This window comes from Numenius arquata, chromosome 10 (genome assembly GCF_964106895.1).
Source record: "Numenius arquata chromosome 10, bNumArq3.hap1.1, whole genome shotgun sequence".
Lineage (NCBI taxonomy): Eukaryota > Metazoa > Chordata > Aves > Charadriiformes > Scolopacidae > Numenius > Numenius arquata.
In genome coordinates, this window is record NC_133585.1 from 12,435,855 (window position 1) to 12,462,521 (window position 26,667).

Genomic DNA, 26,667 nt, shown 5'->3' on the forward strand with positions numbered 1-26,667 from the left:
AATCATAAAAAACAAAGTGAATTTAGCAGGCTACACATAAGCACCTGTATAATTTTGTAACAAAGAGCACATAAGTATATTAGCACAAATCTCTTAATTTGGGTATCACTACACAGAAAGAATGTTGCATACAGAGGCAGCAAATACCAATTACAGAATCCCCCATCCCTTTATTTTTTATCTTTTTACTTTAAGAGCTTAAGGTAAATTTATATGGATAAAACCAACATGTTGCAAACTAGCACATGCTCAAATAAAAGAATTATTCAATTTTGACTTGCTTCTGGCTTTGCTATAAAACAGGGATAAAAATCAGGAGAAAGAAGCATTGGTTTTACTGTTGTGCCCAAATTTAGTCCAAGGAACACAGAGCACCAAATAATTCCGAACACCATTGAACAGTAAAAGCAACAACTTATTCAAAGACTGTGGGGAAAAAAACCCATAAACGAGGTATTAAAAAGTAGGGAATTGTTTAGTTACAGTATTATGATTTCCAAGTCATTACATTTTTAAGGCAAAATCTTATAGTAACAAAACACATAACTAATGTGTACTAAAATAAGGTTATTTACTTAAAAATGATACATTGGACATAATCTGTGTACAGAACAAGCAATTCATGGTAAACTCAATAAGGCACCTTCTAAAGCAGATGCTGTACAAAATACATTAGTGTGTTACATTTTTAAAGGAGTATTCTACACTTCTGGCATATAACACACACAAGAGTGTGACCATTTGTCTTGTTCCACTCTTCTCTCATATTTTATTTACATCTTCCCTAGGTTAACTACAACGTTATTTATTCTTCTTGTATACAATATAGTACATTTCATTTTGGGCACGGCATGTCAGAGCACAAACGTCACACTACATGAGGTGGGCTTCTATAATTGCATTCAAAGGCAAAATATTACAAAGCAACAAGTACATGAGATTTGTTCAAAAATTAGAAGTAATGTGCACTCCACTTCAGCAATACCAACCAAGGCTAATACACCATGGCTCCATAAAGCACTGTATTGTGCAACATTGCCAGCCATTTTTAGACATCACCCCTATTTGGAATAAAGATTGTGGGCACAGGATAAAGACTTTTGAGTTCAGAGGCACTGACAGAAGAATGAGGAAGCGCTAAATCATTCTAACAGCTGATGAGCGTGTAACTTCCCTTTAAAAATATCTGCAGTAGCCAAAGAATGCTTTTTAACTCAGTATCTTTGCTTTCCAAACATTTTAGACTGTTAAAATACAGTCTGTGAACATAGAGTAGATGAAATGTATCGAAACGATTTGTTTTATAAACACATTCAAATGGTCATTTAGATCAAGATCTAAAATTTGATTCTAGACTACTATGGAGGTAACTTAAAATATTGATTTTATATTTTATTCAATACATCAAAATAGACTAATTAAGAAAATAATTGGGAAAAAGTGATGGATATTGGGAAAAATGTCTGTTTCTTGAGTAAAACTCAGGAAAAATTACATATTGAGTAAAACTCTGCATAAACGCAAAATGTAAGCCTACATTTTTCTGTAGGACTATCACATTTCTTATGGAATTTACAAGTTAACCAGGAACACAGACACTTTCCTTTCAGTTGCTGTAACAGTAAGAATTATCTAAGTGACTTAAATTATTTTGCACCTAAAGGAAATCACATGGAACAGGTTAAATAAATTAAAAAAAAATTAAAATCCTCCGTATGTGAGTGTTTAAGAACTTCCAAAGCACAGTCTTGAGACATCCCAAGATATTTTCCATACTTCTGATTTTTACATTTAAAACAAAAAGAATGAAAAACGTGCCAGTTTTGGGCAATAATTTTTTTGGATGACAGGTGTTTAAAATTTTGATCAAAATGAGATCAATCACACTCCAACAGTTTAATACTATTACCCCTCCCTGACCTTAAAGGCTTTTGAACTCTACAGTTTTGCATAAAGCAACAACTTAGCTTTAGAATCTGCACTAAGTATGCTTAATTAAGTAAAAATTAATGGGCTAGCTTTAAGCAAAGATTTTTTTTCCAAATGATTGCTAAAATATCAGTATAGACATACTTAGGCTGCAAAGAGAATGACTTTGCATGGAGTGTAGATATAGGCTCAAGTGCTTTATGCAACCAGGTCCTTTAAGCGATAACATTTATAGAGTATTAGGGAATCAAGGAATGCTAAAGACCTAGCAGCTCCTGTTCAGGACCATGACAACTGCACATGCATGATATGTTTTGGGTATGAATCTAGTAACTGAAGTGCTGGAAAATTAAGGTTTTTTTCCTTTCAAAGATCATCTTAGCAGATGTGAGCCACTGCTGCGGTGTTAAAGTGAATGTGCAAATCAATTCAGGTCTTAAGATGTCTACCAAAGATCACCATCTTATTGTCTTGCAAATGTCTAAACAATGAAAGAGAAATTATGTGAATAATTAAAAACTATTGAAATTCACACTTCCAGCAATGGCTTCCTGAAGACTTGGGAAAAACGAATTTTAAAAAAAAAATAAAAAAAATAATCACAAAACAAGTTTACAGTTAATAATTTTGTGGCAAATTCTAAAAGAAATTGAAAAATATTCTAAATAGGAATGGGTTAATTTAAATAGACCTCCATGCTCTGAAAGTTGACATAAACATTTTTCCTTCTTATTGATAAAAATCCTACAGAAGGAAAAAAAAAAGCGCATAACCCTTACTTTTTTTGGCTCATACCAAATATTTTCCAACTACCTGTGCAAAAATTATGTGCGAGGAAATGAGTAACAATATCAAACATATATTTCTTGGCAATGGACGGAGAAATATTCTTTTAAAAAGCCCTTTTTCAGGAGGATTGTGGCACAAGATTATATCTTTTGCTGTTTTCAAATAAGTTAAAATCATAGCTGACACGCTTATGAAGTTTTCAGCAAGAATACATATTAATACTTAAAGGCATTACTGAACAAAAGTAATGACTTTATTTTTTTAAAAAAATGTCCCTCGAAATAGCTAGTTTTCTATAATACGTAGAACTGTTAAATAAAGTCTGTACATCACAATAGAAAATGAAAATACTGCAATCTTTTGCCTGACCATTTACATTATGTGAACTACAGAATTAGAACAAAAAAATAACATGTTAGAATGTTGTAATTGTTCACAAATCACATTAGTTCTGCATTACATTGTTTTCTATCAGTTGTATTTTCAAGGGAAATTTAAACACATATCAAAACGATCTCCATGTACATATTTTAAGACAACAAAAATCTGGCATAAATCAATCTGAAGTTTTAACATTTTTTCATCAATTTTAATATTATTCCTAACTTTTTTCTTCAAATCTCAACTATGGCATATGTATGTGTGTGTGCATGTATCTAATTGTACACATGTACCTAGGACTAGGTGGGTTTTTTTTTACCAAAGCACAAAACACACCATATAAATAGCTTCCCTTTTTAAAGTGATCTAGAACAAGATTTACAGTACAAAGTTATAGGCACTTAAATTATCAAATAAGTTCAATGGTTCCAATACTGTGTATTCATTCTTCTAATGATTCACGTGTTTGAAACTTCAACTTGAGTTATGATACTATTTTCTAACTTCAAAGCAGAAGTGCCAAAGGAGTTATAAATCAGTAATTCTGCCTTACAGTAACCTCATGGAGGGCTTCTGGTTTTTAACCAACTTGTCTGGATCAGTGAAGAAAAGGAGGGAACTACAGTTTCCTGTGCATGCCAAACAGTTGGCACAATAGGACCAAATTTTGCAATTATGTTGACTGACTCTATCTTCGTGAACGATCCTTTCAATGCCATTCCTCCCAAACTAGAACTTAAAACACCACTGATTTACCTTGTCTCAAATCTTGAATTTTGTAACTGTGCACTAAGCGGCCCACAGACATGGCCTTCTGTATTTACATTAGGGCAACCCAGCTCAAAGTCTTCTGCACATCGTGGATCTTATCTTCAACAGTTCACATATTCAGTTCCCCTGGCCTTGACCTTCACTGTATTCTCTAATCTTCCAAGTGCCTGGCCTGCATCTCCTGCCTTCCCTCTTTTGTGTCCGTAAACTAGACTTGTTCTCAAGCCTTTCAAAACTTATCTTCTGCCTAGTTTTGTCAAATGATGAAAATGCATGCTCCTACAGCTGATTCCCTCCTGTATGGAAAAAAGTTCAGAGCATGACAGACACCTACCAGTGAGTCCTAATAAAGTAGAAAAGCAAAACATATCACCAATGGTCTTTCTGTTGAGATGTTAAGTATTCTACAGCAAAAACAACGGTTGCATGTGGCATTGTGAAGAATACGCCAAATTCCATAATCATCCAATTACTGAGCCAACTAGACTGCAAGTAAGATAACCAAGGCAGTCTATACATCTAAAAAAGATTGTTTCAAGCGCTCTACAGACTCAGGTAGGCATCCCTTTAATATATTAATGGTTCACATTTTTGCAGTTCTCCTTGTGACTAAATCAAGAACAAAAACGAAATTAAAACTGACATTCCAGAAGATAACTTAATGGCAAGGAGTAAACTCTGTAGCAAATCTCTGATTGTGGAGCCACAAAATGCATGGAGCCCTGACCATAAAACTTTGTTCATTTAAATGGTTTCTTATCTATTCCAAATGACAGCAAAATAATCCTGGCACACACATAAAGGCATGAGGAACTGTTAAACTGAGTAGTATCACAGACAGATTCATAACGTACAGGCTGTTTCACAAAATCTTGCATGGATTGACTAGATTTTATCAGGTAGAAGGCAAAAAAAAGCTTATATTCTCCATCTCTGTTGAATCCATATAGCTTGTTAGGCTTTCACAGAAAGCACTGTAATCTGAACATTCAATTCAGTACCCAGAGTTTTACTGGAGACTCACTAAGTATGACTGAAGTCTCAATGCAGCTCAAACAAAACCAAAACGTGTATTTTATCAAGGCTGTCCATATACGTAGCATGTAGTGTACAGATGCTCTCAGTATCACAGTCTATGAAGTACTGAAAGATTTGATTAGCAGCCTGTAGAGGTGTGCTGAGAAAATATACTGAATCTCAGTTATTTCCTCTTTCCATATAGGTCTCACCCATTTTTGAGTGAAAACATCTAGGAGTCCACCTTTGCTCTCCCATGTCCATTTACTATGTCAAATCTTTACATCTTGTGATTCCACCATCTTGGCAAGTGTCTTCTTGATCCTCAAGGCGGTGAGCCGTGAGGCAGGATTATGAGCCCAGCATTCAGACATTAATTTCAATATTGCTCTTAAACACTGTAAAATATGAAACAAAGGAACAGTATTGTAACAATTAACAGACCTGAGAGGTGTATAATTTCGGTTCACTGTCAAGCCCAAGTTATAGAACTCTGAAGTCCAAATGTGCAACTTCTACATTTTCTGCAAAATTGCTAATAGAGAACTATTATAAATAGATCAACTAAACAAAAACCACCACAACAAAAACCCCATCAAAACTACCAAGAACCATGTCCCAAATCATCTTTTTCCTCCCCTTCACTGCCTGGTATTACAGTAGCTGGAACTAATTGAAGCGTTTCTTCAGTTTCACAAAGAAGCATTACCAGAACTTATTACAACTCAAGAACAGCAGTACAAAAACGGTAGCAATAAGCAGAAAAATGTCCACATATATAACAGAAAAACAGTAGAGAACAGAAAATGAAGATGTGACAGAAGTTCTTTCAGTAGTCAAAAATAACATGGAAAAAAATGGTAATTCCTAAAAGAAATCAAGAACTTGGGGAAGAAAGGATATGGCATATCTAGCTTGCTACATGAAATAGTTATGTCTTAGTTACCCTGTTCAAGCTGTGGCCCTTTAAAAACACAAATAATTTTAATATTTTAGTTACATCATAGCTTGCCCTGAAACGTACAGTAAAAAAAGAAAAGAGGAAATCTTTTTGATTTGAAGCAAAGAAATCGCTTCATATTCCACAGAATACCTTAAGCGAAAAACCAATATGCTATATACATTAAGACTAATAAAACCAATTAAGAACTCATTTAAGTTCTAGCTCAAATCAAAACTCTAAAAAAATATTCCACTATCTAAAAAGAAGATCTCAGAGCAGCATTCATACACTTTGATGCTGCTTAAGGGTATATTCCCCTTAGATCACTGAAAAGATAAATTAAAAATACAGTATTTTGAGTTGACTTCAAACATATATTTCTCCTGTTGTTGCTGTGAGGTTTTCAAAATGGCTGAATGTAGTCCCTATTTTACAATGTTTTAGTATTTATTAAATTAAAATACCCTTCCATGTTAATGAACAAACTGAACTAATTTTTCCTTTCAGTATACTCACTTCATCACTATTCCATCTATTCGATACTACTGGGCGTAGGCGTTTGACACACACCACTTCTCTCATGTCCTCATAGGATGGATCGTTTGGCACCATGTCGTAATATGGCAACTGATACTCTTCAACAATACCTGGAAATAATTGTGAAAGATAAGAACCATTAAAAAAAAAAAAAAAAATCTATACATCTCCTCTGAGATTTTCTTAGGCAGGAGCAAAAGTTAACTCAATTTTGTGCCAAGGCAAACCCACCACAGTGTTATACTATGATAAAAATCCAAAAATTTCACTATAACAATCAGGCATTTACCAGAAAAGATCCAATATTATGAATATTAAGTTTAATAGCTACAATAATTCCTTGCAGTCCCTTTGACTTTGGGGGACACTGTCCCAATGTAGAGTTTGACGACTTCTAATCTACCACATGCCACAAAGAAACAGAGGAAAAGCGTAACAAGGAAGAAGGGAACACAAGTAAATATCTATAAGGTCACAAAAGAAGAGTGAAAGAAAAGGAAGGATGAGTTACAAAAATGTGTAAGGAGAAAACTGAATGACACCAGAAAGGCAAGAAAGTATAACAAAAGAATAATATCTTATTGATTACATTTTAAAAGTTTTATTAGTAACAGAGGGTGAAATATAACCCCCTATTTCTCCCAGTCACTCTGCTTTTTGAGCAAGGAAAAAAAGCTCGAGATGCTTACTTGTAACAATCAAAAAGTTCAGTATTTTTCAAGCTGTACTCTTGACAGACTGTTACTACTGCTTTTAAAGAACACAATCCTGTTGATATAGAAGGCTTGTTATATTATTTCCTGGAGAAGTGTTGTTAAAGTGAGACAAGGGCCTAGTAGATTTTATACAGAATATTTAAAAGTTTACCTCCTGTGACGCAGCGCCGAGCCATTTCCCAAATGATCAGCCCAAAACTGTAGATATCAGCCATGATGTACGGTTGAAAATGGTTTTTATTCAGGCTTTCATCTAGGACCTCTGGAGCCATGTAACGTTTTGTTCCCACTCTAGTATTCAAGGGAACATCAACTTCGTTTGTGTCACTATATGAAAATATTAGGAAGTTAGTGAATTGTGGACTACTACAGGACACGGTATGAAATCCTGTATGATGCAACCATTACACTGCAAAGCTCCCCTTAACAAATTAAATTCTTTTCTTTCCCTCCCCATACTACACTTAGGCCTATGCTTTCTTTCAGGCTCTATTATAGCAAAAGACAATTCTCTGGCTCCATTGAACTTAAAAAAAAAGTATTCAATAATACTATTATAGTATTACTTTTTCAATTAAGATTCAACTCCTTTTACACTGTTCAAATTTCCTATGAGATAATTTATAATGAAGCTACATGATAGCAATTATTATGAAAGGCCAGTTTTGAGTAACAAATTAATTAGTCTCTTCTTCCTTTCCTCTACAAAGCTACTTTTATTTTCCACAAGAGTCTTTCATTGTTCTCTTAACAACCTATTTTCATCTTGATGCTTACCAGCATTCAAAGGAAGAACAGCATTTTACTCTCAAAACTGGAAAAAAACCTGAAAGCATGCAACCAAATGACTCTATCTTCCTTTTAAGTTTGACATCTGGCACATTAAAAAAAAAAATAAATAAAAGTTTTCCCATTACAGAGGATTTGTTCATCTACCTGTTAAACTTGACTGCAAGACCCAAGTCAGCAATGCAGCAGGTTCCATTTTTCTTTATCAAGATGTTTTTACTCTTCAGGTCCCTGTGTGCAATAGCAGGCTTGCCTTGTGTCCCATAGATTTCTGTGTGTAGATGGCACAGACCACATGCAGCAGAATACGCCAGTTTAAGGAGAGCCCTGTTGTCTAGCGTAGTGCATTTCAGGAAATCATACAATGATCCATTTTCATGATAATCTGTGATCAAGTAAAGCTGTGTCCAGGAGCCAGTACCTTTAATATCTGCAGCTATGAAACCTATGAGATATAAAAAGAAAGTTACCATTTATTTGTACATATTTTGTTTTATGCAACAGATTTAGTAAGAATTCCTAAAGCTACATTGTCTTGGACTGTATCAAAACATATCTGTTCCCCTTATGAAAACTAATAATGTAAAAGCTCAGATTTCAACTATACATGAGGCTACCATTCCCGTCTTCCAGCAAAAAGATTGCAGACACATTTCCATCCTGGAGCAGCAAGATTCTACCCTTTTAATAAAATTTTATTAGCACGCATTAAGGGATATCCATCTGATTATTCCATAGAAGCCACCACATACCCCTAAAGCCACTAAGAACTCCTCCTCCTTCACCCTCACTCAAGCCCTCCAGTAGCCAAACAATGTACTGCCTCCTTACCAAGGATGTTTTCATGACGCATTAAAACAGTTTGGTAAATCTCTGTTTCTCGGAACCAACTGGCTTCTTCTGTGGTGAAAAACACTTTCACTGCAACTTTTTCACCTCTCCATTTACCCATCCACACTTCACCATATCGCCCTTTTCCGACTTGCCTCACCATCTGAATTTGTTTGGCAATAGTGCGCTGAACCTGGGGAAGGGGGGGAAAAAAAAAAAAAAAAAAAAAAAAAAAGAGGAGAAGGTAGAGGAGGGAAACCCAGCAATTAACCAAAAGCACCTGGACAAGCTGTTTCTTGAACCTGGATTGCTTTGAATTTCGATCTCATTGTAAAATTTGTTCTATATTATTTTCCATTATTCCCATTTCAGACTCATTATTGCTACCTCCAAGGAAGAGCTGTACAACAAACCCCAAAAGATTACATCAGCTCAACTTCTTATTTAATTCAGATGCATTCTCTTGCATTCTATTTATTTCTATTTTATACAGAACTACATTCATCTGTCTCACTGGCTAATTTTAATGCAAGAATTATATAGGATGGTGAATCAAAAATTATGAATGAGCCAATAAAAAGCAAATCTATTTTATTGGACAGTGGACACTAAGAAAAAAATAATCTTTGAGTTTGCTCAATTTGACACCTGTATTATCCATTCATTGCATTTTTAATCTTAGGGTCCATAGGCTCTAATTTTTCTTTAAATTTTGCTGATGCCAACAGATTTCCTAATATATAATCTAATTTTGCACTTCATTTTAGTTATGTGTAAGATGGGCTTTTGTACATATATAGTAAAATAATGAACATATTGTCTGGATAAACTGCTTTGTTCTATGCAATAGGTACATTTGATGGAGAGAAGTTCAGTGAAAAAAAAAAAGTTAGTTTATGATTTACCAACAACGGTAGTCCTGATCCACTCCCAGAACTCTGTGACTGGTCAATAAGGTCTTTTAATGACTCCCCAGCTGGAATAAATGCTTCATCTTGTTCCAGGTCACGATTATAACAGTGCCTCTTTGCCATTGACTTACAGTAATGCCTGCAAAAATAACAGGAGAAGTTAAGATGAACTCCCAAACACTCTTCAAAATATGTCGTAAATTGAGCTAGGCAAAAAACTATTTAAATAAGTTTCTTACTGGACTATTTTTTTCAGAAATGTAACTTACGTGTTTTTTTTTTTAATATTAAGAAGTTGTAATGCATGTAGAGGCATGTCAGCTTATTATGAGTCAGAAGGAAACACAGCATTTTTATACACAGCTCACAGCCAGTGTTACTAGCATAACATCGTTGGGTTTGATTTAAACTAATAAACTGAACCTTGAACCATGGCAGACAAGGCTTGCACATGCACGTTTCTACTGAAACTCCTATAACAACAGATCATCTCTCCAGCATAGGACTGGAGCTGACAGAAGCCGGCATTGTCTCTTAAACTGCACTTGCATGAATTGTCATAGCTCAGCTGTTTTGAAACACAGCAGAAAAAGGAAAAGTTATAAAATGCATCCTTGTCTCTTTAGGTGTGCAAAAGCACTTCACAAAGGTGAATCTCGGAAGTAGACGGAATTTCACTATCAAAAGTGACTGAAGATCCAAAAACATAAAAAGCATTAAGATAATCCTGTTTACTGGATACTGTAGCACAAAGCTGTATGTAGCTTAGAAAACTGTAAACACTTTGTAGCCAGAGAAAAGGATCAAATTCACTTAAAGTCTATGCTGTGAAGATTTCATTTTACCTAGCAATGCAAACTGCTACCCACAGAAATGTGAAATTAAATTACAACAGTTTCAATTCCAATATATTGTCAGAAATACATGTGATTAACGAAGTACATTTACAAAGTAACTGTTCTGTTCACACTCATTTGGGAAATTAAAAACATTGCCAATAAAGTGCTTTCCTTACTTGTAACAAAAGCAGCTAAATAAGATGATCATGACAATTATGCAGACTGCCATAGAAATCAGCACTGCCATCCAACGAATGCTGCCATCAAAAAGCCCATCTATTTAAAAAAAAAAAAAGTTAATTTTCCAAAGTCTATTAATTAAGCATCTATTGAAAACAGTTTATTTAGGCATGACATTTTCATAAACTGTATATATGAATGTGCACAAACTGAAACACAGGAGATTTTGTCTGAACATCAGGAAATACTTCTTTACTGTGAGGGTGATCAAGAAGTCGTACAGGTTGCCCAAGGAGGTCATGGCATATCCCTCCTTGGAGATACTCAAAAGTCATCTGGACATTGTCCTGTGTAACTGACTCTAGGTGGCCCTGCCTGAGCAGGGGGGCTGCACCAGATGATCTCCAGAGGTCCTGTCCAACCCTCCACCAATCTGTGATTCCACAACAGTATGCCTCACAAAATGTCAGAAAGGACCAAGACAGCTGATACCCGTAACATATCAGTTCAAATGAAATCACACAAAATTTATAGTCTTTTAGTATAAAGGCGAGTATTTACATCAGAAAAGCAGGGATAATTTCATTTGGATGACAACCAAAAAGATTTAACTTGAGTTTGGAGTTGTTGGGTTTGGGTTGACTCGTTAGATTGTTCTTAGAAATAGAAATGAAGGATTTACAGCAGTAAGATTCTGAGAAGGTATTAAACCACACTTAATCCAGTTCAACTTGTCCAGCAATGAATGACTAAATGCATGAAAATATAAACTCTTTTCACTGGAAACAACAGAAAGAAGAGAATTAGAGTAGATAACAGCTAACAATGTCAGAAAACTAATATAGATTCATCATGGCAACAGCACTGCAGAGTTAAAGAAAATAAATTTAAAAACAAAAGAGAACAGGCTGTGGAAATAAAACAAAAACAGATCAAAAGTTCACAGATCAAGGCATGAGCAAACTGACTACGAGAATAAAAATACCATGAGTGACTGACGGAGGAAAAGATTAACTTAGAAGTGGCAGAAAAGGAAAACTGGAAATACAGTATGACATGTAGTAGAGAGCTCCATATCAAAATTACTTAGTAAGGAAAAAACAGATTTGTGCAATGCTGCAATTACATTTTCTCCTTATTTTTACCTGTTCATAAGAACAGAATCCACATAGCATTTATTAGTAGCAGCATGAACATCTAGGAGTTGTTTACCTGTACTATCAAGTGGTGGTAATGTTGGTTGTAAATCCTGATTGCAGAAATCAGTCCGACAGCACTCAATTGTTCGTCGCAATTGCGCTTTAGGTGAATCCTGTTGAAGGAGAATTGAATAAACATTCAGATTTCGAAGTGATTAGCTAGGATGGGGACAGGTACTGATACAAAACAGCACAAACAAAAGTTTAAGCTATTTTATTAAAAAAAACAAAACAAAAAACACCCAAAACCAAAGCCAATTCAACCTCACCATTTAACATATGAGACAACTTCACAGTGGCAGAAAAGCATCACCTAATCTCTTAGGTGCATAAATTCTATGTTCACGTTATTTTATTTTTCATGGAACTTTTTAACTTTTGCACAGAAAAAGATGGTTTCTAGTTAAACTGCTATTTCATACATTGCAACATTTTTAAGCTTGGTCAAAAGCGGACAATTTAAGACAAAAAACCCCAATCCCTTTAGAAGTTTTTCTCTTGCACTCATCATAACAGCACTGTTTGCTTCAAAAACATCTTAATTACAGCATATAAAAGATGGAAGGGTATGAAAATTAATCCTAAGGTAAGACACATATAAATACAAGAACAATTTCAGGAGGTCATCATTACACCACAGGTCTGATCTGCAGTAAACCCAAACATTCACAGCTATAACTGAAGTCACCAGTGCTTCCAAAAAGCAGTGCTACTGACAGCTACATTATAGAAAAAACTCAAGTCATAGAGATTTTAAAACTAATTATCCAAACAGTGACAGCATTTTGGAAAGGGGAAAAAAAAAAAGCAGCAACCAAACTGGTGATAACCTCTGAAAGATTTGTTTAATGTAAGCAATGTGACGAAAGAAAAAGCAAAATCCAGTCTCCAAGGCAATATTCATTTGCTCAGCTAGTGCTATATCCCTCTCTTCTAAACAAATCGCTGCTTTATTAACTGTTTTCAGTTCTAAAGTTCTAAAGGCAGCAGTCTACTTAATTATACCTCTATAAATCAAAAGCAAGTTATACTCATGCATTTAACAACACATAACTCTTCTAGAAAGGAAGAAAAGTTTTATGTTGGACAGGAAAACATACACATGGTAAACTGTGTGTACATGCCTATGAAACTTTAAGGAAGCTCTTGTGTAATCTGTGAAGACAACTCCATATGATTATGCTTATCTGCCAAATGAACTGAAGAAAACGGGAAATTCCAAATTAAGACAATGAAGAAATTCTACATTAAAACAAAAACTACGCAGGTCAATTAGACTGACTATAAAGTTGTCTCTTCAACTGAGGAACCAGCTGACAGAAGTAAAAGGTTGATGTCCTCTGCTTATTTTGTCAGTGGCTTTCAGATACTTACAAAGAATTCCAACAAGCTAAGATTCTGTACCAGTCTGCTCAAACACCATTTAGTCACTTTCTGTCACTACTTGCTCATGACTGTTCAGTCCCATTTACCTCAGTGGTAAGTGGCAACATGTAAAATTCTATGATTGCAGTTGTAAACTACAGAGATTTAAACTGCTTATGCAGTTTCCTTACATAATCTCCATGGAGATCTTAATTTGTAATGCTATCTCATGTTTTTACCTTGCACTGGAAGTCTGAACCTTCATACTTCATGCAGCCAGAAGCAAGCGTGGGTTCTCCATGTTCATCTTCCTCAATGATAGCAAAGCAATGCCCATTAGTTCTGGAATAAACATATCAGTTGTGCTTTACCAGCATGTTTGTTGTTTAATATGCAGCATTAGTTGACCACAAACCAACTGAGAATACTAGAACGGCAATATCTAGAGAAATTCTTCTTTAACACAGTATTTACCATACAGTTTGAGAACAAAAAACCCCCATGGTATTTTCAAGCAGAACACTGTAGGGATGTTTTCTCCCGAATAATCTGTCTTGTCCCTCCTTATCCCCCTTCAAGAAAGCTCGTATCCAACTACACACACAGTTGTTCAGAAACAATTGAGTGGGTGGAAGAACCAAGATCTGACTAAAAAAAAGACTACAAGATCTGACTGACTACCATTTTATAGGTTAAAAAAGAAAATTAAAATTCACTTGTGTCTGTTCTTGAAATTGCAATGATAAACTCTCGAAGTCCCAGTATGTGAAAGGTGGCTATTTCAAGGTCAAAAGCTCAGCTACACTTTTCCCACATAAGCTCTCTCAAATATTCAGCCTTTAGGATAAAACAATCAAACAAATCCCCAAAACCCCTTTCTGAAGTCGACAATAACAAATAGATTACATTATTTTTAAAAAATTGCGCTTCAGTTTCCCATTATCTCTTTATATAAATGCTTTGATTTCTGTACTACATAAAATTGCCAACAATATTTGTAAGGAATCCCAAACCAATTCACAATGGTAGGTCTATGTTTTCAATACCTGTAAAATTAAGATTTTATTAAGTAAATCAAAATTTATTCATTCCCTCAACACAGATATTAAGGAAAACAAATCCAGAATTATTTTTGCCAATTATTTTTTTTTAAATGAAGAAATGCATATTTGGAAATCATAATGCCAAAAAATACCCTGCACATGAACACTGCGTGTTATTGCCTCTCTAACACCTTTATTATCAGAATAATGTCTATCCAGCTGTTAGTTCAGAGGGGAAAAAAAATCAGTAAGGCCTATACTGACTGCATACAGTAGAGGGCGATAAAAAGCAAAAAATAAATACCAAAGGACTTGAAAGACAGAACACTGGATCCTAACTGAACATTTTTTAGGTGCAAAACTATGTTTGTAAAATACTACATGTGTTTAAATTTTAAAATATAGTAGTGTTTATTCCACCTCTTTGGGTTCCACAAAAACTTCATCTGCCAAGTGATAGCTTTAGAGAGGCTTAATATTATGTGTTAAAGGGAAGACTCAGTAGCAAATAATATGCTTTCTATTATGTACCTTTGTATTAATTCTTAAGGAAGAAAACAGAAAGGCCTTAAACATGGAACTAGAAATGAAGAGAAAAAAGGAAATCCAAGGATACTTCATCACCTTAAGCAAGCACATAATCAGTCCATGAGTCTGTTATGATTCTTATGCCTAACAAAGTTACAACCACCCTCCTGTCCCGTTATGTTCAGAGGCTTTTCTTTTTTCCCTCCTGCCTTTTCCTCATACTCTACAATTAATGAACATGTAACTAAGAATTCTCAGTGAATGGCTATGTTGGTAACATTACCTTTTGACTACCAGGTGAAGAAATATTAGACTAAGCAAGCAGGTAGTCATATCAGAATGTTTAGATTTAGGTAATTTAATACTCACCCTTTTATAAAATGCTACAGGTTACCTAAAAACTCAGTTCTTCAAAGCAGTTGCTGGGGGCAAAATGACTTGTTGCAAATGGTTCTAAGGAATGGTGAAAGCAGTATTGTTTACATGCAGATGACTGTGGGGTTTAGTGCTCAGCTCTCCACAGAACCAGTGAGTTTCTGATCAGTTATGGTCAAATCGCCTGACAATCTAAATCAGCACTCTAGAGAGACTTTGTTCTCTCACGAGCAAAAAGGAGCCTCTTCAGAGAGCCTCTTCTATCCTGCATGTAATACTTACATGCACGTGTTATTAATAGCATCATCTGGACAATGTCCTGAGCAGTAGCACTTAAGAAAAGGTAAGGTGTCCTCTGGAGCGAGTGTTACTCCATTTGCTTGTTTCTTTTGGTCAGGATTTGTCTTCATTCCTGTGCCATGAAGCATGCTGTCTAGATTTTGACCTGGACATTTAAAATAATAAAAAAAAAAAAGGCATCTCTGATAACTGTTCAAGAGCTTTACAGGCAAAACATTAAAAATAAAATAATTATATTAACAAATAATTGAATTATACAAGACATAAGAACCTCCTCTCCCAAGATTATGGCAGAAATTTGAGTTAATAATTTCATGCGAGAAATACTTAGCTCAAATATTTTCTATCTTAACAGCAGATCTTTCAACCATAAGCAATAAAACCAGAAAAAAGATATTTTCCCTTTCTGAGGCGGGGCAGAAAAGTAGTGATGTAACCAGTAAGAATTTTCTGAAGAAAGGCTTTCTTATTCATGTGTTCAAGAAAACCAAAATGCTGACCGCTTGATAACCACAATAGTATAATTTTATGCATGACTGAACATACTTAATATGCAATTTTCTAATTTTCTGAACTGAAGTAATTTTTTATGGATTCACGGTCTCATAGAAGAGCAGTAATAACTCCAAAATCTCTTGGGTTTTTTGATCTCTGTATGCATTAGTAGTTCAAAACAGAACTAAAGTAAATCTTGTTTGCAAATTAAATTTCAGTAAATGACATGAACATCCACACAAACGAGCTTTCAGAGAATAAAAATAGGGCTAAATTACATTCCAAGTAGCCCTCAATTTCTCAACAGGAGGAGTTGTTGAGCATCATTTGTTCTACTTCATAGTATTAAAGTGCTTTTGTGAATGTAAGCATTCAAGAAGAAAAATTCCATTTGTTTTCTTCTTAGCGAAGGGCATCCAGAAAAAAAATAATTTCGGAACATTATCTGCCTCATTTGGAATATGCTTTATGACCACTATATGAGGTGAGAAAATTTTCATCCATCTCCTCCAGCTTTATCATGTGTAATTTTACCAACAGAAAATATGTCTGTCCATCACCTAACAGTATTCTTGGCCTTAAGTCCTCAAAGTGTGAACCAAATAAAGCTAGAAGAGTTGTGAACAGAGTATCACCTGCACTGACCCAATTTGCAGCAAGTCTGTGGAAGGCTCAGCATGCAAGATAAGAGAGCAGCCAGTCAGAACTGATAGAAGCTTTTACAAATTCAGTTATAATTTAAGAATTGCAGGTACCTCAGTACCTCTCAAAAAGATTTTAGTCACAATAAAAATTTCGATTTCTCTAAGAATAAAAAAATAAATATTTTGACCAGAAAACTCACAGTCCTTCATGTGAAACCCACTGAACACAAGCTGTAATGAGAACATTACTCTCATGTTGTACCTTGCTTGAAAGATGCAAGGTACAAACTTAATTAAGACCCTGTGCAGATACCACCCTCTGTATCACTCCATTGTAACATCCACTGTATATCATTCAGCCACATGTGCAATTAAGTATTTGTGAAATTCGATCTTATCATTCTGAAGAAAAGCGGACTTGCAGATTTCCTTATCCAATTAATACAGCACACCCAGTGCATTGTTCTGAATCAGCCACTTCCCTGAAAGTAAGGACACTGTGCCTTTTTCAGACACAATTAAGAGTATATTCTAAGAAATAAAGCACCATTTACCTAAACCCTCAAATCTCTTAGCCACGCCTTATTTGAAATGTAGTTTTTAAACAGCAGTCCTTCAGTAACACCCGAGTTAAATATTCCCAGTACGTACGCTGTTAACAAGAAGGTCCAGTGCTAGTAACACAGAGTTCACCTGTGCAATAGGTAATTCCAATTTAACCAAAAGCAATTTTGCACAGATGAAATAGCAGCACCTCCCTCTGTCCCCTCTCCCTTTCTACCATTTGCTTCCCAGCAAAAACTGAAAGCTCATTTTAATACTGTGCTACAAATGTTAGACAACATTCTGTATTCACATATAAGAGATCCTTGCCTTCTCAGAGAACAGGTAATTCTACTTAATATTTAAAGGAAAAGCCACTGCATATGTACAAATACTGTCTTTCCTTCTAATATTCTTGAACTACTAAGGTATCTTTCCTAATTAACATTATGAGATACCCTTTATCTTCAGGGACATTCCACATGTTAAAAGTCTGAATACTTTATGATCTACGTCTCAGTCACTCATCCATCTTCCTCGCCTGAAAACTGAACATAGCAGTTTTTCAATTCCTTAGAAGAGAAATCAACGAACGCTTAAAGCATGGCTTCTCCTAGCTCAGAAGAGAAAGAACAAAATTTTTATGCAGGTGTGTGATATTTTAGGCAGTATTATTCTTTGTAAGCTAACAATGATGCATGACTACAGGTATACCAACCTATTATACTAAAACTGAGATGAAATACATTTTTCCTCCTAATTTATTATGATGGATTGTATAACAAGGTTAATGAAGAATACATACCAAATAAAATCCAAAATAGCTAACTGTATTTTCAAAGAACCAGCATCCTTGCCTTTTGTACAGTTTATACAGGCAAAGATTTTTATTCAAAGCAAAAACAGACTACCATTTCATTATCTTTGTCATGTGAAAAAGAACAATTCTCCACGGTCGCCTGTTTTCATCTTACAGGTAATACCTGAATTGCACAAAGAATGGGGAGTGGAAGAAAAAAAAAAAAAACACACTTCCCTCTTGCATTTTTTACTTTCTAAGACCATAAAGAGAACTCTTATTAAACACGAGTTTAATTAAGCATCCAGGGAGGGAAGGAAAAGGAAAATATGGAGACTGTCTGGGATCACTTCAGAAGAAAGTTTTTAATAGCCCCCTGTCTAGATACTATCCCTAAGCGTGTCCCTTGCTCCAATACTACAGTTCATCTTCAGTATTTCAAGAAAGATTAGTGTTTATCTTAAAGATGCTAGGCATGGGGAATGTGAAAATGACCTGGCTTCCATTCACCTGAGATATTAGGAAGGGAGATCAAGATCTGAATGGGGTCACAGGATGTTTCACTGTTGTTTTTCCCAGTTAATAGACACTGGGTAAACGAACAAGAGTGAAGGAAGGATATGCCTAAATGACATGTTACTTCAGGAACCACCTGACCTTCTTGCACCAGTGCTCTCATTATCCCCCAGCCTCAGAGCTCCACCTCTCAAACATTCACACTGTTTTATCTTCCTCCTGGGAGCAGGACAGAGAAAGGGAGGATCACATCCGAGGGATCTTGTGACACTACACGACTTGATGATGTAATTAACAGCTTCTTTTCCGTGACACATGCAGTTATCAGCTCTGCGGCATAGCCAGGAAACACACATCCACAAATCTTACATAACCTTCAAAGGTGTAAATGCTGTGCACTAATACACGCAGCTTCAAAAGAAAAACGTTTGCACCCCGGGATTTCAGGCACAGCAAAGCCCCTTTCGCCAATATTTCCTTCTTCTACCTGTAAACTGCACTGGGCTGGTGAGGCAAAATAATATCCATTAGCAGCAAATAAACTGTCACACACTTGAACAAGTGTTCAAGATCCTGGACCAGTTTCAGCCTGTTTGTCCAGCCTTGAGAAAGACAGTATCATACCTTTACGCATACAAACTGCTCTGTAATATATATTTTACAACATTCACTGAAATATCAAGAGTAATTGTGAGCTGGAATATTCTCCTCTTTCCACGTAACCAGAGAATAAGACGATAAGGAGAAATAAGCTGATGGGACTTCAAGTTCCCAGTTCGCCATTTACTCTGCCCTATCATATTGTCTCATGCATATTACATTAATTTTAAGTTTCTAGAAGTGTGAACAACTGCTACAGATAAGGCGGCATTAAAATGGCTTTCTGTTTAAAATTAAAACTTTTTAAAATAAGAATAACTCCTGCCAATGTATCATATCCAGCCCATGATTGAAAATGTAAATTATTCAAAGAACTACTTCTTCCAATCATAGAAAATAAGTCAGACTATAAAATGTATTTTAAAGAAGAACAGTACATGAAAAATCCCACTGTTACAAAAGTAAGTCTACTTAAAAGCATGGCTTCGAAAAACAGTATTAATATGGATAATCTTTAAAAGGTATTGTGCGTGACAGTGAAGTGCTATTAACCACTAAAAACTGAGCCAATTTGGTTGCAACTCAATGCCAGGATACATATGCAATTTCATTAAGCCTTCTGACCTAAGAAAAGATTTGTACAACCCATAAAAAACCAGCTCTATTAAGAAATGCAAAGACAGAGAGCAGTAAGTGAAAGAAGACAAATAAAAAAAGTCAAATTATGCCTATAGTTTCTTACTTGACTGTATCTCCTCTACCCCCACAAATAAAGTTGCAATGCTGGAACCAGTAGCCTATAGCATTCAAGTTGTTCAATAGCTTTTTGAATTCATGATGGTATAATTAATATAGATGTTCCACATAAAAACATTTTTATTCCTGAGTAAATTATCCTTATAAGGGATTTATCCTAGGAGAACTACAGTACCCTCAGCATTTCTTTGTAGCTATTCTGATCCAAGCCTGTAAAACCCAATAAATCCAATATTTTAATAAAAAGAATCTTTGTCAGAAGACCATCTTCATCTGCCTTCCTGCTGATGCTAAAGCTGTTTGCTGGGGCCAGCTGACACCCAGGGCTTGCCCACACTGGGCTCTTTTCATAAAAGATGAAAGCTGTACCAAAGATCTTTATGTTAGATAGGCCACCCTTATGAACAAGATATACCTTGAAATTTTTATGTCATAGTTTTAAAGTACTTTTTCTTGATTGAGGATGCAGATACTGCAAAATCATCCACTCCCAACGAGCACATTTCACCTTTCTGCCTATCACAAGCTTTCATAATGATTTAACATGTAACTCCTAAGTGAATTAAACAGCTTATACAGCTTGAGTAAAATATTGTTACTTTTTCTTAAAACACAAAACAAGTTTAAAGAAGTCAGAAAAAAACAGTTTTATGATTGCAAAGAAAACATCTTAAATCCTTCTATGAGCTCTGTGTCTGACATTTTAACCATAAACTCTCCCCATAGTGCATTTTTATATATCAAACCTGTGATCTCTGAAGACTGGGCATGTTAGAGGTAGCTCCATCTAGCAGAACTGGTTCCTAAAAATCACAGCCTGTTCCCAGACTACGTGTTTAAAATCTCTCTCTACCACCCTCCAGCTCTACCAGGAGCTATACCAGTGCTCAACACAGACAGTCAGTCCCTGCTCCCCTACCTTCCCAACCAGCCTCTGCTCCCGCTTCCCTTCCCCTAAAAAGTCACTTGTGCAGAAGACTGCTCTCTTCGTATGTATTCAATGCAAAAGTCAGAGACAAGAAAATCTGGAGTGTATTTTACTTTAAAAAGTACACTGCATTCTAATTTAAATTAAATGGACTTTTAAGGAATATAGTTACTTAAAACTAGATTTGAAATTATAATAAAGAAATACATATCCTTTTAATAATCCATTGAAATAATCAAACAAATATTTAACGATAAATGTTTGCTGCCAATGTTTTAAAGACATCTAAAGACAGATGCAGCCACTGGGGAAACCACTGGTAAACAGAATTACGCTGTCCTCAAAGCAATAGATCAGCTTCTTACAACTCTAGGTTCCTTCTGCAGATTTTATAATGTTTTCTTTATTTCAGATTCATTTATATGTTTAGATTCAGTAACTATTTCAACCTGAAATTCAGAAGCGCATAAATGTTAAAAAGAAGTAATATCAAATCTTTGAATAAAAGCAAGTATGAATGACAGTGAAATCAAATCTCAACAGATTTTCGTCAGTTCACTAACAGATAATGCCAACATTAATAAGTCTGTTTTAATATTGAATATTAACACTAATTATTTTAAAATTTAACTTTTAATAAACCTTTCTTCATACATATTGAATACTACTAATACATTTCTAGTCAACTAATTTACAAGGATTAAAATACTGGTCTTCTGCAGTGTCTCTGAAGAACACATAAAGGTGTGATGAACCACATATCTAACGCTGCATCACATGGTAAACTGACAGTAATGAAATGCAAAATTTAGGAGAACTTATTGAAGTATACATTAAGTTCTTTAACTATACCATTACATATATTGTTTAGTTATGCTCATCGATGCACTATAAGAACAAAGGAAAAACTCTGCTCAGAAGTATAACTGGTTATCTGAACTAAAAACCTGCACTAGTGGGAAGACAAAAGCATATTTAGCATAGTCCTCAGCTGCAACTGAAGCTGATAAACTCTTGCCTTAGAAGAGCAAAAGTAGGTGGATGAAGATGCAGAGGAAGTCACCAGTCTAAAGATATTGCAAAGACCTTCCATACCCAAAAAGGAAATACAAAAATGTTTTTCTTGAAAAGGTTACTATCAAATCTAGCCATCTGCTACCCAGGTTTATTTTCAGTCTTTCTCAACATAAGTGACAAAGTTCCACAAGCTACAAAGAAGATACAATCCAAAGGGTAACCACTGTGTCTCCCTGCTCTGTAGTAGCAACCTGAGAGAAAAAAGCTGTTCACCAATAATTTCATGGAATGACCTGTGTTTTCTGCTGTTCTTGTAAGAATATTTTCACATTAATCAACACATGCAGCCACTTGCTTGTTATAGTTATCTATTAAGGAATCTAGTGCGTATATATACATGCGCATATATAGACACACTTGCTATTATCATTCTCTCAGGTCTTGGTAAGCCCTGAGATTCCTACCCTTTTGAAGAAGCCTCCAAATCAAGTGAGGGAACAAACCATTAAGCTTGGTGCCAGTCACTGCAAGCACACATGCTGGGTGCTTCTACTTTCCCTGCTTTTCCATCCTTTTTCTGGAAATCACATAAACTCTCCTCCTCACATGTCTTCTCAACTTCTATTGGTTCCTTTATGATGCATTTTTGTAACATTCTACATGTATTTTCCTTGCTGAAACTATTCTTTTCACTTTCAATTTCTACTTTTTAGACTTTTCACTTTGGATTTCCTCTTTCCTATAAAAATTTCAAATAATTGACGGCTATCAGCTTCATTCTTTCCTCTTCCCCCCCAAACACAACTCCTCTGTAAATCTAGGGACAAGCAGAGAGACTTGACTGTTTTTCTACACACCATCTCTAAAAACAAAGCATATTTCATATGTCTGAAGACAAGCCCTTAGGCAACTTGCATCAAAGAACCAACAACATTTCAGAAAGCTCAACTTTCCCATGGCTTTCAGAACTCAGTATTGATTTGAAAGTCAGCAGCAGTCCTAAAACAAGGCAATTTCTTCTTTAGAAGCTGAAAAAAAATTTTACATGGTCTTTAAACCTTATTTAGCTATGTTATTTATTAGAAGGTATTTATTGAAGCATTACTAATAAATGTGATCACAGCAGAAGCTAATGTAATTTAAATTTTAGTCACTATGAAACCTGTATACTTGTATTATTATTTCTATCTGTATCTAGAGAAAAAAAAAAAAATTGTTCCTTCAGTTGCTATCACCTTTGAGTTAAAATGCTGAATATTGACTGATGCAAAGGGGTAACCATGATTGCAGTAAAAAGAACAAAGCATATAATTCACAACCTCTTCAAGGGAAGAACCTTATATGTTCTGCAAGAGGCAGCAAACTAGTAGAACAAGCTCCACTGCAAATTGCTGTGTCTGAAGTATTTTAGAGCATAAGAGACCTCTAGAAGTCACCTGATATGACCACCTGGTCAAAGCAGGACCAGCTTCTAAGTTAGACCAGGTTGCTCGAAGTCACTCTGGTCAAGTTTTGACTCTCTCTAATGGATATTGCACAACCAGCAGCCTGTTCTAATGCTGAACTACATTCACAGTGAAAATTTCTTTCCTAATTTCTCACCAGAATTTCCTTTATTGTGATATGTGCCTGTTACCAATGTAATCACCTTAGAGCTACTTGTAAATATTTGTAAATCTGTATATAAACTTCAATTATAGTCAAACTAGGCTATTTCTGTCTAAATAGATTGAGCTAGTTCTTGCCAGTTAAAAGTTTTATGTCCACAAGAGGGAGAGGGGCTGGTCTTGAGAATTTTCCTCTCCCAACTTAACTAACATAACAAAGATGGAAGAATCCTGGATTTAGGTTCATTTGTTGCTTTCAACCTTGAAATCTTTGCTGCAATGACATAGTTTCAAACCAAGACCTTTGCTCTCTCCCACTCCTGAAATACGTGTGTGAATACCTATACACATACATAAAGTGAAATCAGCCAAACATCAGCGCTTAAAGCACACACCTAGAAGTTAGGAGACACTATGCTGAGCCCCTGCAGGCTAAAAAGATGAAAGCGCTCAAGTAACTTGGCAATTATACAGGAACACTTGTCCAGTTTTGGAAGAAAAGTGTTTACAGTTCTGTAGGCTGTACTCAATGACACAGAAGCCACAGAAGCCACAGTTTGCTTGTGGTAGCCTTCTGGACTGAACCCCACAGGGAAGTTGAAAGGAAGAATGGCCGTTTTAAATATCTTTAACCAACTGCAATTCTGCAGAGATCCAGAGAGGGAACTTCTGTTCCATAAAAGCTTAGCTGTGAATGTGTGTGTGGAACGGTACTCGAAAGAGCTTAAGGATGATCCTCCTTGCACTAAGGCACTATTTATTTCATTCAGGTCTTAGTGTAGTTGACAGCTCACCCCTGGTCAATTCCAAATAAATATTTTCAGTGTCATTTACATCTACTGCTTAATCAAGGTCTGGATTATGTTTAAGAGTATAGTCTTGTGCTCTAAGTGCTTCACCCTTCCCAAGTTAGAAGCTGCAGCAATTTCCAAATACGTGTTGGCACTTGGTTACAAGAGGATAAATACAAGCACATGGGAAGAGGCAGAATCAAGCGGCTTAGAAGGGGCAGGTCATTACACATTTGATGCAAGTCTACTCTTAAAATCAGTGTCGAGCTATGTATCAATCATACTCCCAATAAGGGACAGCTCTGTAAAATCCTTTAATCTAGTATTGCAGATACGCACCAGAAACAGAACTGTAATTTGGATACTTACCAGGCTTCCTTCTCTCCCCATTTTAATGGCTTCCTTGAATTATTATTCTTGAAAGTAAATAGCTCAAAGAATATCTTAAAACAAAACCAACTCTAGCAGTACTTGATATAAATATTAAAAGAATAAAAAACCTTTTATATTCAAGTATTAAAATGACAGTACCAAATTAGTCTTGTCTATTTCCCTCAAAACAGATGGAAAGCTCTGGGTAGTCAAAAATGTGAGAGGTGCACAGATGGGAGAACAAGGAATCTCAGAGACCAACCACGGATGTACACCTTGATGGACATGCAGAGCGCTACTGTCCACATCCCAAACATGAGAATGCAATACCACTAACAGCTCAGATACCATTCTGCTGTGCTGACACTTCTCTGAACTACAAGCAATTGCAGAACCAGATCTCCCAGGGGGAGGTGCTAATAAGGAGTAGGGAAATAATAATAAAATGGATTTTCCCACAGAGTAGTTACAACCTTTACACTTAAGCTTCAATTTCTGATAGCGCTTGGATAGTCACATCAGTCAGCTCCCAATACTTTTCTTTTGAATTCAACCCAATTTGACAGATGAGTTAAAGTCCTAATGATAATTGGATTTCCAGAAGATTTTGGTAACTGGTGGCTGGAAAGACTATTAACAGAAGCATAAACAACTATCTTCACTAACTGGAAGCCAGGCTACTGTGAACATCACACAGCCTCATCTCGGCCCATTGAGTAGGCATAACAAGTTTATAGTTTATTTAGATCAGTTATGCCATATTATCTCTTGGCTGCTGGGAGCATCAGAAGGCATGGGGAACTGCATACTGCAATTTCTTCAGTGGGTCAAGTTTAAAGGGATCAAAGACACACACAGATAGGAAACTGAAATTCAGAAAGTCAAACCTTCAATTCCGCTGCTCGTAGAACTTGCTCGAGAAAACTATGCTTTTCTGGTATTATCTCTATTTAAGCATTTGATAAAATAGACCTAATCTATAATCTATACTACAACAACACACGACCCCTGTTAATATCCTTCTTTTTAGGGAAGTATCTATATGGCATGTCAGGCAGATAAGCTAGCTGCCTGTAAAAGAACAGAAAAAAAAAAAAAAAAAAAACCACAAAAACATACCCCAACCACTGGAATACACGTCTCTGTTACAGATAAAAATATAAACTTATTTCAACTAGCACATATTTACCTTGAACATGGAGAATGATAAGCAGGTAGGCTCCAAGGAATCGCTCATAAACTCTCAGTCGAGTCATTGTTCACTTTTAATCCTTCCTGTGCAAGGCAACTGGCCCTTCTGCTTGACAAATGTTAAACTTAGTCTGTGTGGTGAAGCCTAATACAAGATTTGGTGCTTGATTGCAAAGATGATTTTGCAACTTTTCCAACTTCCTTTCCTGAAAGATAGAGCAAAAAGTGTTAAGAAACTCATTGCATTTCTGAAGTAAGAAAAAAATCCCTCAAGATTTCTCATCACACTGATCACAAACATGCAGCTGCAAAAAATAATTAAAAATGCATATGTTTATAAAGATTAACAACAATGGAAATTAGTATCCATATTTACTATCCAACTGAATAACAGGGTTCTTCTGAAATATACATTTTTTGGTAACAACCCATGGGAATGTTTTTATATTCCTATCAAATATAGGATTCCTATCATATCAGATATGGTAATTCACTAGTCACAGCCATGTATTTTAGACTCACATACAGCTACCATAGGTAATAAACAACTTATCAACACATAAACATAAATCTGTTTGAAAACTATTTTCTTTACAGAACTTAAAATACTTTTTTCCTTAAAAATGAAACTCAGTGGTAACTTCCCATAATACTGCAGGGAAAAAAGCAACACCATGTTGAGCCACCAGTTGAAAAATGCTTGCAGAGAACCTTTACTGCAATAAAACTCCAGCCTCTCTGCTGGATGAAAGCTAAATTTGTATTGAAATAGTTAGTTTAGTTACCTAATTTACTTACAGTGCTACTTTTGTCTTACAGAATAGTACTACGTCTTTATATTAAAAAAAAAAAAAAAGCGCAATCTCATTTAAAATTTGAATGAAGAAATTAACCACTTAGCATCAACTATATTCCAGTCCTCCTTCCTGTAGACTACCGCATTATACAGTGTTTTCTGGAGAAAA

General features: G+C 35.5%; 1 protein-coding gene across 5 annotated transcripts; it reads right to left on the minus strand.

Moving 5' to 3' along the window:
* Positions 1 to 342: 342 nt before the first annotated feature.
* On the minus strand, positions 343 to 25,908 carry BMPR1A (bone morphogenetic protein receptor type 1A). 5 transcript variants are annotated; one of them, XM_074154289.1, is made up of 11 exons: positions 25,701 to 25,908; positions 15,426 to 15,588; positions 13,437 to 13,539; positions 11,846 to 11,945; positions 10,630 to 10,729; positions 9,609 to 9,753; positions 8,704 to 8,896; positions 8,020 to 8,317; positions 7,235 to 7,410; positions 6,347 to 6,477; positions 343 to 5,285 (listed from the first exon to the last, which is right to left on the minus strand). In XM_074154289.1, exons 1-11 carry the CDS (start codon positions 25,765 to 25,767, stop codon positions 5,160 to 5,162), a joined length of 1,602 nt encoding a protein of 533 aa, XP_074010390.1. In that variant the 5' UTR covers positions 25,768 to 25,908; the 3' UTR covers positions 343 to 5,159. The 5 variants fall into 5 exon arrangements, with proteins under 5 accessions (XP_074010390.1, XP_074010392.1, XP_074010393.1 ...); XM_074154291.1 differs by lacking the exon at positions 25,701 to 25,908 and adding an exon at positions 10,975 to 10,980 and having other exon boundaries at positions 5,160 to 5,285; positions 15,426 to 15,580; XM_074154292.1 differs by lacking the exon at positions 25,701 to 25,908 and having other exon boundaries at positions 5,160 to 5,285; positions 8,704 to 8,890; positions 11,852 to 11,945; positions 15,426 to 15,583.
* Positions 25,909 to 26,667: the final 759 nt, after the last annotated feature.

Bases quoted from the DNA above. Each gene is read 5' to 3' on its own strand.
- BMPR1A (XM_074154289.1), bottom strand. From the start codon at position 25,767: ATGACTCGACTGAGAGTTTATGAGCGATTCCTTGGAGCCTACCTGCTT. The intron at 15,589-25,700 runs GTAAATATGTGC...TTAAATGTCCAG, and splicing joins TATCATTCTCCATGTTCAAG to GTCAAAATCTAGACAGCATG. The intron at 6,478-7,234 runs GTAAACTTTTAA...AATTATTTCCAG, and splicing joins TCGGCGCTGCGTCACAGGAG to GTATTGTTGAAGAGTATCAG.